The sequence below is a fragment of the Sycon ciliatum genome, chromosome 1, assembly GCF_964019385.1.
Source record: "Sycon ciliatum chromosome 1, ocSycCili1.1, whole genome shotgun sequence".
Taxonomy (NCBI): domain Eukaryota; kingdom Metazoa; phylum Porifera; class Calcarea; order Leucosolenida; family Sycettidae; genus Sycon; species Sycon ciliatum.
Genome location: NC_088643.1, coordinates 50,953,738 through 50,967,768, shown reverse-complemented (window position 1 = coordinate 50,967,768; position 14,031 = coordinate 50,953,738). Strand labels below are relative to the sequence as shown.

The window sequence follows — 14,031 nt, the reverse complement described above, 5'->3', positions numbered from 1 at the left end:
CCAGAAGAAAATGGTTTTGTTGAGGTGAACAACATCTTCTGTTTTCTAGCTAGGCTTTTCTGGTCATCTTCTCTCACTCCCCCCCCCCCCCCCCTCTCTCTCTACTCCGTCCTTTGCCAATGCACATTTCCTCTCCCTCTTGCTGACCGACTGTATGCAGAATGCCGCTTTGCAGAATGCAGCACGGCTCCAGCTGGACGTGTGTGTTATGATCAAGGTCAAATCTGTGACGGAATCAACGACTGTGCGAGGTATCCTTACGATGACGAAAGCAATTGCGGTAAGCACGGGAACGGGTACACGATGCTGGAGCATGGCAAGGATGCCGCCGTATCAGCAGATTCCATGAAACTCCATTATTACATTCTTCTTTCAACCCAATCTCTTTCAAACATATTACGTACCTTGAATGGTTTGAAATAGACAGAATGGTTTGAAATAGACACGGCATTTTCCACGGAGTATTTACTGTAAACCGCGCCAATAATTGCATCGGAAGATTTTCACGATTTGTCAGAACCAGCTAGTTTCCGATGGCATGTGTTTGCGGAGCACTGTGGTAGCACTCATGCACTCAGTGCTCAGTTTTTTTAAATTTGGGCTGGTGAATATTCACGTTGTGCTCTTCTCGCAGAAATCGCGAAAAATTTCCCGTTTTACAGTATCTAGTGATGCTTGAGCTGCTTTCTGCCGTTTCCCGCTTGTTGTACTTTCTACAGGTTATCTGGTTACCCCGGTTCAGCAGATAACCACTGCAGAGAACTCTACAGCTGTTATTCCGTGTACCTTTGTGACAAGTCGGGTCTCGGGCAGCTTGCCGTCTGCGAATATTGCCAGCAGTGCATTTGCACCGCAGTGGTACCGGCCCGAAGTAGAGGACGAGTTTCCTTTTAGCGACGACGGCGTTGTTGGCGGCTGCCCGTTCTCTTTGATCGGCCCCACCTCGCAGAGGCTGGCTAATGGCTCTTACATGCTGACCACCAGTATATCGTTTGTCCCGTCGCAATGCCCCGGTAACACGCCAGTAGCCTGCAGGGCGCTGTCGACCACATCTCTCGGCGAGGTGTACCGGCAACTCTTGCGGGTTGTACTTCTCTCTGGTAGGTACTGGTACTGCCACTATCTAATCCTCTGTACTTCCTAATCCACTGTACTGTCTAATCCACTGTACTACCTGATCCAGTGTACTTCCTAATCCAGTGTAGTACATGTATCTGCCATCGAATGCATCTCCCTTGTGTGTCTTTTCAAGTGTGCATTCTGTTTGTGGAACATATTTGTGGAGACGACAATGAGCTGGTCTGAAACGTCTGCTTCATGCCTGCTATATCTGTCAAACTGTGGGCACTGCTTCGCCTAATCTCTGTCGCTATCATATCACCGAGATTCACTTTACCAGAAAACACTGATGACACCCGCTGTAGATTTGTCTACCCGTGAAGCAACTTAGACCCGTGCTGAGCCACTATACTGCGTTGAACCTATGCATGCTCTGATGATGCCTACAGAACATGCCAATGCAGGCCATTCCAGTGTACAGAACTGTGCTATCCAGTACAGCTAGCCTGGCCTTTCACTCGTGATTGCGCTGTTCTTGTGCACAGTTGTGTTGCATTGATTGCATTGATCCAATTCCTGTCCCCTGCTGTGAAACCAGCTGGAAAGTGACATAGCAAGGGGATCAACAGCGCTTTTAAACAGTAACCTCATCCACATTGTGTCCTTGCGTGCTTTCTACGCGCAGGTGATACCTGTCCAGAATCTCTTATACCAACGCCGGTGAATGGTGAGAAGCTGCCGTTACAACTGCCAGACTATGCCGAGTCCACTACGGCCACCTTTTCCTGTGATCCAGGCTTCATACTACTGGGATCTGATGTCTTGACGTGTCTCAATACGTCGCTCTGGTCTGACGCCGTGCCCAGCTGTGAATGTAAGGCTTGCTGCTGCTGTGTATTCGGTGCTTCTGGGAAGTTGATGCCCACGTTCTACACATCGAGTAGACTTTTAAACAGTGCAGTTGCCTGCGTGAGCGAAATCAGCAGGCTTAACAAAATGTAGACGCGAGTGAGCTTGATCACTGATGCAGTCCTGTGAGGTATATGGTACTACCTATAAGAGCTGTCGAGTTAGCAGCTGAACTAGAAAGAAAAGTCTGCAAGAGCATTGTCATCTCAATTACGGTAGGGTTACCTATCTTCCATCGCACTATCAACAACGCATGTTTAAACCCGGCTCAAAGCATGAACGTCAGAGTGCTCTAACTGCGATAAATACAGCAAGCTGTGCACGGGGGCAGATAACTAAACCAAAGCTAAAAGCTGCATGTGTAGGGATACACAATCTGCGGACAGAACTGTTTTTTTGTCCTTTGTGGACTCATCAGCAGAGCACAGAGAAAATGAGGCCGAACCTGATAGCATTGAAAAATAATATTTCCAAAACCGGATTTAAACCAGGTATACAGGTACCCAGTTAGCCAATATTTAAATCCAGTGCACGATGGTAATGTTTGTGGATGTGTGGAACCAGTAATAGTGTAATAATCATGGCTTAAAAAGTACTCCTCGGTCTCCAGAACATCTTTCATGAAAGGCAGAAATTTTTTGTTGGCACTTTGCACAATTCTAGGAGTACAAGTGCATGAGATACTCATGTGTATGTGTGCATGTGTGTGTGTGTGTGTGTGTTTGTGTGTGTGTGTGTGTGTGTGTGTGTGTGTGTGTGTGTGTGTGTGTGTGTGTGTGTGTGTGTGTGCGTGCGTGTGTGCGTGTGTGTGTGCGTGTGTGTGTGTGTGTGTGTGTGAGTGTGTGTGAGTGTGTATATGTGTGTGTGTGTGTCTGTCTGTCTGTCTGTCTGTCTGTCTGTCTGTCTGTCTGTCTGTCTGTCTGTCTGTCTGTCTGTCTGTCTGTCTGTCTGTCTGTCTGTCTGTCTGTCTGTCTGGTGTGATGTGTGTGTTTGTGTGTGTGTGTCTGTCTGTGTGGTGTGTGTGTGTGTGTGTGTGTGTGTGTGTGTGTCTGTCCACCTCCACTTACAGTCGATCAACAGTTACAACCGGTGCCAACTGTGCCACAGGTGGTCGCCTTAGCTTCAGCAAACTTTACTATGTCCTTCACTGTTCTTCGTGAGAGTGCTTTCCCCGTCGACAGGAGTTCAATAAGCCTCTACCTTACTGACAGTAGTAACATGCAGCGGCTAGTGAACCAATCTCGCTACATCGTCGGTGATGGATTTGTGACAGTTGATGACCTCATTGTGTATAACATCACGCTGCTGAATGTTCAAGTGGCAGATGTCGGGCTGTACTCTGTTTCCTTGTTACGGCGCGGTATAGAACCGACTGTCTCCAGTGCGTTGGCCTCCCTGCAGAGAGTCATAGGTATGTTGTGTTTTATCTCTTGCTTTCGCCTCAGCACGCATTCGGTTTTCAGTGTTCTAGGATATCTGTGTTCCTGCTTTCCTGCACACGTTTCTATGTGTGTATGTGTGTATGTGGGGGGGGAATTGTTGCACCTGCCACCTTTTGTCAGTTTCAGGATCCAAACACTTTCTATTTGTGTGTGTGTGTGTGTGTGTGTGTGTGTGTGTGTGTGTGTGTGTGTAGGCTAAAAATAGTGGCGGTCAATTCATCAGCCTTGCAAGCTGTTGAATGGTGTAATCCCAGCACAACTTGCTATGTCTAACATAGCTGTTCGCTATCATCGCTTCCGCGATGGGCAGGTCTGAGGTCTGAGGTGTGTGCATGTGTGTGTGTGTGTGTGTGTGTGTGCTTGTGTGTGCTTGTGTGTGTTTGTCTGGGTATGCTGTTAACCCTTTGAAGAAGGCAAAAGTCTAATGTTGATCATGCATGTAAAACCTGGCTGATGCTCTCTCCGGACGAGGTAAAATAATCTTATGGTAGTATTTTTGTTAGCCAAGATACGTTCTGCTTGACTGTGCTAATGGTGGTTTAGGTTGCGATCCACTGGTTGAAATCGAAGTGACCAACGGTTGCGCCGCTGACCAGGACTCAGATCAAATCCCGGATGATATGGTAAGAGTGTGAGGGTATACCGGATGATAATTATGGTAAGAGCGTTAGGGCTTATGGTGATGTGTTGGTGTTGGTGATGTTGGTGGTGGCGTTGGTAATGTTTGTGGTGGTGGTGGCATTGTTGGTGGTGGCGGTGGCGGTGGCGGTGGCGGTGGCGGTGGCGGTGGCGGTGGCGGAAACAGTGATGGTGATGATATTCAGATATTGATGGACCACAGTGTGATAGGCATGAGCCCAGTTTGTGAGGGGAACTCTCAAATCATTAGGGGTGCTTTCTACAATACATAGCTCTTTTGAAATCACCGTCTCATGACGTCATGACATCATCTTCCTGTTATTGTTTCCAATCTCAGGATCCGTGTCCACTTGACCGTACAAACACTTGCGCTAGTGGTAAGCTGGACAATCAATTGCATGGTTGCTGGGCACAATCTCTTTAAGCAATTATATACTGCGTACATTGGTGTGCATGCGCGTTTTCATCTGTGTGTGTGTGTGTGTGTGTATGTGTGTCCGTCTGTCTGTCTGTCTGTGTACATGTGTAAACTTGACTGGGATTGGAATATACACTCTTACCTTACGAGTCTTACCAACTGTATCTATTATTTTCCCGCAAGTCAACGTGATTGCAACGGCGGTATTTCTGGCAGGGGATGCTATTGAGACACGCACGATCAATCCTGTACCCGGCAGCTGCCGCACTGCATGGTTCTCTGTCGGAATTTCTGAAATTCTGTTGCTAAGTACTTGAAATTCCAGATGTCTAGGTGAGATAGTCTTAGAGTAAGACCATGAGTGAGAAACAGAGGGTACCAAGTTCAATACCTGCTTTGTAGGGACAGATTGTTCTGACCATGTAGCCTACAGTTAATTGGGTATATGTGACACTGACCTGGCATGAGGGTACTGTTGATACACATAAGAAATACGTAGAGAGGGAAATTCAATTGGAATTTGTCTTAACTTTTAAGTACCTGATGGTTGCCTCAGAGTGAAACTTTAAAAAGAGTGAAACTTTAAAAAGTTTCACTCTGAGGCAACCATCAGGCCGTATGTGAAAAAGCTCTACACTATGTGCTCCGTGCGCTTTGCATTCAGCACTTTTCCGGCAGTTTGCCAAAAGCTTCCTTTGTAACATTGGTATGCAGCTAACAGGATTTTTGGCCACTTGTGTGGGTCAGCTCAACCTTACATTCACTGCTGGAGGAGCTGTAGCGTTGTAGCGCTTTTGCAGATGCAGATAAGCTAGTCTGACTGACCCTCGTTGTAGTTGTGATACTTTCACTGATCCGGCTCAGCTTTTCCCCGGAGAACCCAGGTCGATCTGTATTTTTTATGGTGTCTTCCTGTATGTGCAACCACTGCTGCCTGTGACTCTGACAGACGTTGACTGTCCACGGGATGTTGACTCGGTCTGGGCTTTGACATGGACACCAGTGGCAGCTGGAGCTATTGCACAGCAGCCGTGCCCTGCTAACAGTCAAGGTAGGATTGTGACTTAACTGTTCATTGGTCTTTGTCAGTCTGTGAGCTGGTTGCGCTGCCTAGTGTATATTTGAATGGTCTCTATTGGATTCGGTGAGAGTTCTGTCAACTGCTGTGCATTTCATTGCTGACGTTCTGGTTTGGTTTGCATTGAAGCAGGCTTTGGAATGGTGCTCTTGTCTGGTTTTCATTGAAACAGGCATTGGAATGGCCACCCGAACATGTTCTCTATCCGGAGTATGGGATGCTGCTAATGTCACTCAGTGCGGTTCAGTTGCTCTACTGGAGCTTACTGCCTTGGTAGGTCACAGTGTTACGAAATTCGATTCGCTTATTATTTACATCCGTTGTTGTTCCTGGTCTCGCTGTCTTGTCTTGTCCGGTGTCAAATATGGTCTGCTGTCTGTACGGGAGTGATGCGGGGTGTGCAGTATATGGGTGTGATGCGTATGACGTGGTGTATGTGGTGTATGCGTTGTCAGAGAGTGTGGATCTGCTTCTGCCTGAGTGAGTGCGTTTGTCTACGAGTTGTCGCGCATGCGTGGATTTTCCTTGCCGCTATGAATGCTTAGCCCAAGTCCCCGCATTCATGTGAGCACCTACATGTATATGTATGACCGCACATCCACACGCCGGTGTGGGCCCCTATGCCTTACGCATGCACACCGACCCACACCAGCATGCCCACATACTTGAGCACACCTGCACAAGCGTACAATTGAAAAATTGAGTTTGGGGTTGGTGTGAGAGTACAGCTCCACAAAAGCAGCAGCCCACCAAGGGCTAAATTGTGCCACTCACCGAAGGCAAAATCCTGCTGCCCTCTGGGGCTAAGCCACCCTGCCCACCGAGGGTTTAGCCACGCAACCCACCGAGGACACAATCATCTTGCCCATTGTAGGCTGACAGCATACTTTCCACCGAGGGCAAAAATTGCCCAATAGCATGACTTTGCTGCACAAAATCCGCATTTTCTTGTGCTGTTCTGCGCAAGCTGTATCCCCCATTGTCTGATGCAGATTGTGTAGTGATGATGGTCTCCTGCACAAGTTTACACCTTGGCAAAACCAGACTGATGTTCCACAGTAATTACTTCTGCCACGGAAAGTTGTTGTTGTTTGTAGATATGCTGTAAGTGACGTCCTGTGGCCTTCCAACTGCAGATTGCCACAACAGCGAATACTCCTCAAGAACTACCAACGGCAGAGGAGACCGTCAGTCAGTTGAGCAATTTAAGTGCCCAGGCCCTGTTTCCTCAAGATGTGACGGCCGCTCTGAGTGCTCTTCAAATCTTGCTCAACCAAGCACAGGGCCGGCAGACTCTGGGAGTGAATGCTACTTCGGACGTGTTTCGGCAGGTACGGTTCATCAAAAAATTATTACTATATTTGCAAGAAGAGAGAAAGAGAGAGAGGGAGAGAGTAAGAAGTCAAAAAGAAAAGGAAAAGAAGAAAGAAGCAAATATGGACTGAAATTGTGGTCTACTGGTAAAGCAAGGCGTTCCTGAATGCTGTTAAAGTAGAAAGGCCCTTTGTCTCCTGGTGCAGCTTAAGCCAATGCAAATAGCCATTTAAAAGGGGGGGGGGGGGTGTAGCAATGCAGAAGAGCGGGCTAGAGGAAGGGAGAGTTGATTCCTAGTGGAGTTATCCCGTCGGAACCAGTCAAATGGTTTAAGATGCGGGGGTATTTTGGAAAGTCGAATACGATGGATAAGACAGCACATCATGATTCTTCGTCTTTCTAGGAGAGGTCTGGCCGAGGATAACATATAGAGAGCGACACTAGAAAGGGACTTGGGCATATGATAAAGAATCTTAAGGAGAAATGAACATAGTGCATGGGATGCAACCAGTTTCTGCCACGTTTCAGGTGGAGGGTCTGCTCTTCCTTTACATGTTTGCTAATGCCCAGGGATTTGTGGAGACTGCGAGTAACCTTGTGGACAGTATCAACACAAGAGCCTGGACAAGCTTGGAGGTAAGTTCTCAGTATTGCTGCCTTGCAAAACGTTAGCCAGGGCACACTTTGGCAGCACTGGTGCGATATTTCCTCTGCTTGTACGAGTTACTAACCCTCCCGAATGGTATTCCATGGAAGCATGAAACCGAAGTACATCAGGTGCTCTATCCGCATACATTTGTGATGCCTTTCTTCTGCGCGTTTGCTTCTTCAGTCAGCCAGTCCGGACTTGGAAAGTCAAGACCTGCTGGCTGTGATTGAAGATTTCACCGAGTTTGAGTCCGGCCTCCAACAGGGTAATGTCAGCGAGGAGGTCCGCACCAACACATCATCAGCAAATTTATGTAAGCACTCGCTTGATGTCATCATGATATACTCTCGCCCTGTGTCCGCCTTAGCTCGTTTCGGTCATTCCTGCGTTTCTTAGTTGTCTCATAACGTTATATCAGCATGCAATGGCTGGACTCATTCCTCTCAGATACTGTAAGAGTTGAAAGTGTCGCAAGTCTAAAGTAAAAGTTACAACAGTAGACTCTGTGCCCCGTTAGAGATGCAACTCTCACAGTTACACTGGGCTAGTGTAATCTGTTCTATGCAGTGGTGTGGTGGAAATCATTTCGGATAAGTTTTGATAAGCAGGCAACCGTGTGAGGGTGCTTGATGAGTATGCTGGCTAGCCATGCAAATAGACTGAGACCCATCAGTGTGATGTAGATATGATGAGTATGCTGGCTAGCCATGCAAATAGACTGAGACCCATCAGTGTGATGTAGATATGATGAGTATGCTGGCTAGCCATGCAAATAGACTGAGACCCATCAGTGTGATGTAGATATGATGAGTATGCTGGCTAGCCGTGCAAATAGACTGGAACCCATCAGTGTGATGTAGATATGATGAGTATGCTGGCTAGCCATGCAAATAGACTGAGACCCATCAGTGTGATGTAGATATGATGAGTATGCTGGCTAGCCGTGCAAATAGACTGAGACCCATCAGTGTGATGTAGATAACTTACAGTTTCTCTTCCATGCTTTTCCTACTGCAGTTCTTCTCTTTGTCACACTGCCAAGACCTCAAGCATCACAAATAGTACTCTTCTCAGCCGAGGACAATACGTCGGAAACTGTCAACCTGCCCGCTGAGGTCTTCGAGAGGAATGGAGCAAGTAAGTGCGATAGTAGAACTTCATACGACGGCCATGCCAGTGCTTGGAACAGTATGCATGGTCTGATACCTTCCTGGAATGGCAGTGATGAGCGTAATATTTTCCTTGCATTATGCATGTCCATCCTACATTTCGACGTGGGGTGTCTCTGATATTAGTCTTGTCGTTGTAGATATCACCATCCTGAGGATATGTGATACGTGTGTGTGTATAATATATGTGTGTGTATGTGTGTGTGTGTATGTGTGTGTGTGTGTGTGTATGTGTGTGTGTGTGTATATGTGTGTGTGTGTGTGTGTGTGTGTGTGTGTGTGTGTGTGTGTGTGTGCACAGCTTGTGTGGTGGATACCAGGCTAAAAATAGTGGCGGTCAATTCATCAGCCTTGCAAGCTGTTGAATGGTGTAATCCCAGCACAAGTTGCTATGTCTAACATAGATGTTCGCTATCATCGCTTCCGCGATGGGCAGGTCTGAGGTCTGAGGTCTGAGGTGTGTGTGCATGCGCGTATGTGTGTTTGTTTGTGTGTGTGGGTGGGTGTGCGCGCGCACGCGCGCGTATGTGTGTTTGTGTTGTGGCTTTGTTCAGCTCGGTATGCTGCATCATCTTTCGCTGGAATTGGCAGTCTTCTTGTGCCTAGGTGCGTTATGTAATGTGCATGTATAGAAGTATATTTGAAGTTACTTGGTGAGGTCTTTAAGAGATATGGCTGCTGCAGTGTGGGCGGTGCATGTCTGACAACAGAAAGTTTTCGTTTTGTATCAATCAGAGTGGAAACGTTCCCCCCTTTTCCTTTGGGCTCTGATTTATAGTAGCCTAATTACTCTGTAGAGGCGTGCTTCTGCCTCGGCACACACCCAAACCACCCAAAGGAACTGCTCAAGACTATCGAAAGAGAACTCTGTTACAAACTGTGACTCCAAGCCGCACTTGCTTGAAGCCTTTCTAATAACTCGTAAAGAAGTACAGTGACTCTACCGCGTCCCACGTGTCACGTCCGACAAAGCGTTCTTGAGATATTTCCGTTTGAAAAACTGAGTTTTGGGGGCTGCGCCAGGATATAATGCGGCCACGCCACACCCTCTGCAACGTCATAGCGTGCAGGTAGGTTAAAAAAGTGTGTGAAAGCAATATTGTCAATGCTACTGATAGTAGGTGGTGCAAGCGACCCCGAAGGCGTAACTGAATGCGAGAGTGAAGATGTAGCCATGGCTGACCATGATGAGTTCGGTCTGGGGCTAAGAACTTCAGTATTCTGCTGAAGAAAGGGCTGCAAGAGTGAGCGCTGGCGCGTTTGCGACTGGTGAAGAAGCAGCAGCTATTGCAGGCGAGGCTGGTAATTATCAGATCTCTGGAGAGCAGATTCGCCAAAATGGAAAAGCGCGATGCAAGTGCTCTAAATGCTGTTCAGCACCGACTGGCTTGGACTCCAGTGGCCTACCACATAGTGATTTTTTGGTGCGAACTTGGCATATTTCGGACGCTGCTCGATTGGAGTACAGGGTAGGCTCTTTGAACTGCGGACACGAGTCTTCGATTCAAGGCTCACAACACTACGGAATCTGAAAGTGTTAGGTCCGGGAGCTGTTCGTTGTTTTGACACTTGTCACGGTTGTGGACTCATCATTGTAGTGTAAATGAGGCTGGACTATTCCATTGGGAAAACTAAAATTTTCTTTCTCAAAGCGCAACCACCGGCAAGGAGAAACGCACGTTCCCTCACTACATGATTACATATGATACGAGTGCAGTACATGTACATCACAAGTCTGTGTCTTGACTAGTCTCTTGTGACTCGAGTCTTGTAGATCTACCACACGACTAACGTAGCACGACAGTGAGGGAGTAGTCATGTTCCGTGTGTGATGAGCTTGTTGACTGCAGCTACTGTAGCATGCATGCAGAGGCCAGCGCGGACGGGAAAGGTCCAACTCGGAAACGGGTAAAAGACAGGATAACCTCAAGGTTTGCCGAGCTGAAAATCACAGGGGACGTAGTGTTACAACGAGTCGAATGGTCTTGGTCCGAAGAAGCTGCGACAAACGGTTCCCCAGTCGAATGCGTTCCGAATAATGGCCATTTTGTACTCAAATAGATGGTGTGGCTAGTACACTGGCTACCTGGCTGCACGCTGTGACGTCCTCACCTGGATCTGGGTGATGCGCGCTCCAATTTGCACATGTTCGATTGGGCATATTGCCCCAAACTTTAAGGACCCTGACATTTATATTTTTCGCCGGACTTCCCCTTTAAGCGTGAACAGCACATAATAAGGTGAAGAACAAAGACTTAAATGTGAACACGAAAGTCACAGCTACATGAAACACGAAACGAGGGTGCATGTCAGTGACATGTGCGACCTCCTGAACACGAATTAATAGCAGCAATTTTCAGGGTAATGTGGAAGCGCTTGGCGCATTAATTAACCCCCCCCCCCCCCCCCCACACACACATACACCATTGTCCAGGGTTTGTTATTGAATTGTCATCTCAGCCCACGCACATCTACCAAACACAACACCAACAAGATGTTCTTCTTTGATTTACACGAACAAAGTTTAATCATACGAATGAGAGAACCAATGTCACCACAAGGCATGTATTACATTTCAGGGTTAGGTATCCTATGATATTGTTGTTGCTATCTCGTCGGAAGGATTGTACTGGCGGAGCTTAAATCAACGGGTAGCGCAATATACATGCTCTGAAAACGCAGTGAAGTAAAGAAATTCCACTTTCAGGCAAGGTATGAGAGCTGAGACTGAGGAAGGGTACTAATCGAAAAAATTCATTCACAAACAATCATAGAGTTTCAGCTGATGAGATTTCTGTGCTGATACAACATTGCATCTATGCCTTCCTGCCTACAGTACGCGTTTGGTTCCCGGTGAGTCATTGGAATCAAACTCCCGCTTGCTGACTATCGTGGTCAGCACACCGAATGGCTCGCGACAGGCCGTACGCGACTTGGGCGACCCGATCACATTCTCGCTGCGTCACTTTAATGTAAGAAAGGCCCGAGCAGTTGCATTCATACGTGTTTAGAGTGTGTGTTCACCATCTTGATGTTGGAGAATGATCATTATTATGGTACTGTGGGGTATTATAGTCCAGTCGCCAAATCGGGGTCCATAGGGTTTTTCACAGTCTCACTTCATTCGTATTCGAGATGTCGATGACTTATATAGGTCAGCAATATTTATAGCTGTTGTTTTAAGCCTAAGATGAAGTGAATACGGTGAAAAATGATCAAGATTATATGTGCAAAAAGTATTGTGTTCAGACACATGTATCACTGAGGGTCTCCCCGATTTGACGAATGGACTATAGTGCTACTGCAATTTATGTGAATCTACACTGTACTTGATTTTCATACAATTCATTTCCTTCCAAAGATATTTGTAACGATAAGTCATGTTAAATTGTGGGCACAAGTTATGCGATCGAGTCCATCAACTAAACCAGATTTTCAGTCAGACATGCACAATCTAGCACAAAACTGACCATCTGAGTTCCAAAGCGATGTGAGTGTTAGTGTACCAAGACATGCATCAGCACACAGGCAGGGTATCTATTAATAGGGCTCACTGCTCTGTTCTCAATCAACATTACTTCATTTTCTTCCGGGACGTGCTTTGTCAGTGTGGTTCACTGCATGTTTAGAGTTACAGTATGGGTGAAAAGTGTTGGTTAGCATGGATCATTACTTGGTATTGTCGGCATGTCTTGCGTGGCACTCCGATATAACAGAGCCATCCTCAGTGGAGTGCTAGTGTCATTACTGGAATGCCTGTTTCTCCTCTGTTCATACTAGAGTACAAGCCTTCGCAATCCAACGTGTGCATTCTACAACTTTGCTGTAGTGCGGGAGGATGGTGTATCGTGAGTACCCCTGTCCGTCTGTATGCGCGTCCGTACGTCCCCGGTCCATCTGTCTCTTGGTCTGTTCGTTTGTCCATCTGTGTGCCTCTCTGTCCAATCATGACAACAGTAGGTAGCCTAACTACACGACATGAGCAAGACTGTAATTATCAGTATCCATCAGAGTCCAGTGTTGCTCCTGTTGTGTGGCGCGGCTCGACTATCTACCCTTGTGTTTTATGAATCCTTTGCCAGGACCTGTGCTGGTAGGTCATTGTCCGTATCATCCAGCTTTTGCTGAGTGTTCTGTCTGCCTACCTGCCTGCTTACCGAGCTGCCTGCCTGCCTGCCTGTTTCCCCTGTATACTGTATATTCAAACAATGGAGTTCAGTCAAGATCCACCCGGCTGTGCAAGACTGTGCAAGACTGTGCAAGACTGTGCAAGGCTGTGCAAGACTGTGCAAGACTGTGCAAGACTGTGCAAGACTGTGCAAGACTGTGCAAGACTGTGTCAGTCCTTTCCACAGTGTACTTGTGCTGTACATGACGACACTTGCGTTTGGTCTTCAAGTGAAAACATTGCTAGCTCAAAGTTATCACACTGTGCCAGCCTGTTCGTTGTGGTTGTTGTTCTTCTTCTTCTTCTTCTTTGCCATGTCGCAGGCTTGGTGGATGGGATAATGATGGACTGGAGCGCAATGCCGAAGGGTCAGACGAAGAAGCTCTCGGCTTGACACTGTGTTCAACCGTTCACCTTACAAGCTTTTCTGTCCTCGTGTCAGCAAACATAGTTGGGGTAAGTACCTTGTTTTCTTTTCTTTGCTCAACTGTGTACGTTTGTGAGCGACAACGCCACTTCAATCGGCTGTGTGGTGAAGACTAGGCTAAAATTATTGGTGATCAATGCATCAGCCTTGTAACCTAGTGTTGATTGGTGTAATTCCAACACAAGCTGCTAGGTCTAACACAGCGTATTCGCTACCATAGCTTCAGCCACTTGCGTCTGTATATGAATGGGTGTGTGTGTGTGTGTGCATGATTTTTGTAGACCATAATCAGGAGTATGGAGTTGTCATCCATTTTCTATGGCCAGATTTTATGCAGCTTGCAGAAAAATCAAGTGCGACAATTTTCCTGTGGTTTGAAAAACCAACTTTCGTTGGAAACTGAAGCTCGTGCACCCAAAGTTATGAAACCGTTCCGGTACTCAAACAAATCTAGCAAACTGATTGCAATAATACAAGACATCTGGGAATTTGAGAGAATTTGGGACAGGATATGATGCAGGCAAGTTACATAATGAAGGCAGCGCGCCACACATTGACCCATAGCCCCACCACACATTGACCCATAGCCCCACCACACATTGACCCATAGCCCCACCACACATTGACCCATAGCCCCACCACACATTGACCCATAGCCCCACCACACATTGACCCATAGCCCCACCACACATTGACTCATAGCCCCACCACACATTGACCCATAGCCCCACCACACATTGACCCATAGCCCCACCACAC

General features: G+C 47.1%; 1 protein-coding gene across 1 annotated transcript in view; it reads left to right on the top strand.

The window, feature by feature from the left end:
- LOC135830935 (uncharacterized) overlaps positions 1-14,031 on the top strand; it is a gene marked incomplete at its 5' end in the record, with an annotated part of 47,260 nt that overhangs the window by 18,359 nt on the left and 14,870 nt on the right. Inside the window, 16 exon segments of the mRNA XM_065343160.1 lie at positions 161-280; positions 720-1,100; positions 1,745-1,933; positions 3,038-3,379; positions 3,954-4,033; positions 4,387-4,426; positions 5,417-5,518; positions 5,718-5,818; positions 6,682-6,876; positions 7,430-7,495; positions 7,692-7,821; positions 8,526-8,645; positions 9,232-9,283; positions 11,514-11,649; positions 12,458-12,525; positions 13,169-13,301. Coding sequence (XP_065199232.1) covers positions 161-280; positions 720-1,100; positions 1,745-1,933; positions 3,038-3,379; positions 3,954-4,033; positions 4,387-4,426; positions 5,417-5,518; positions 5,718-5,818; positions 6,682-6,876; positions 7,430-7,495; positions 7,692-7,821; positions 8,526-8,645; positions 9,232-9,283; positions 11,514-11,649; positions 12,458-12,525; positions 13,169-13,301 — 2,255 coding nt within the window.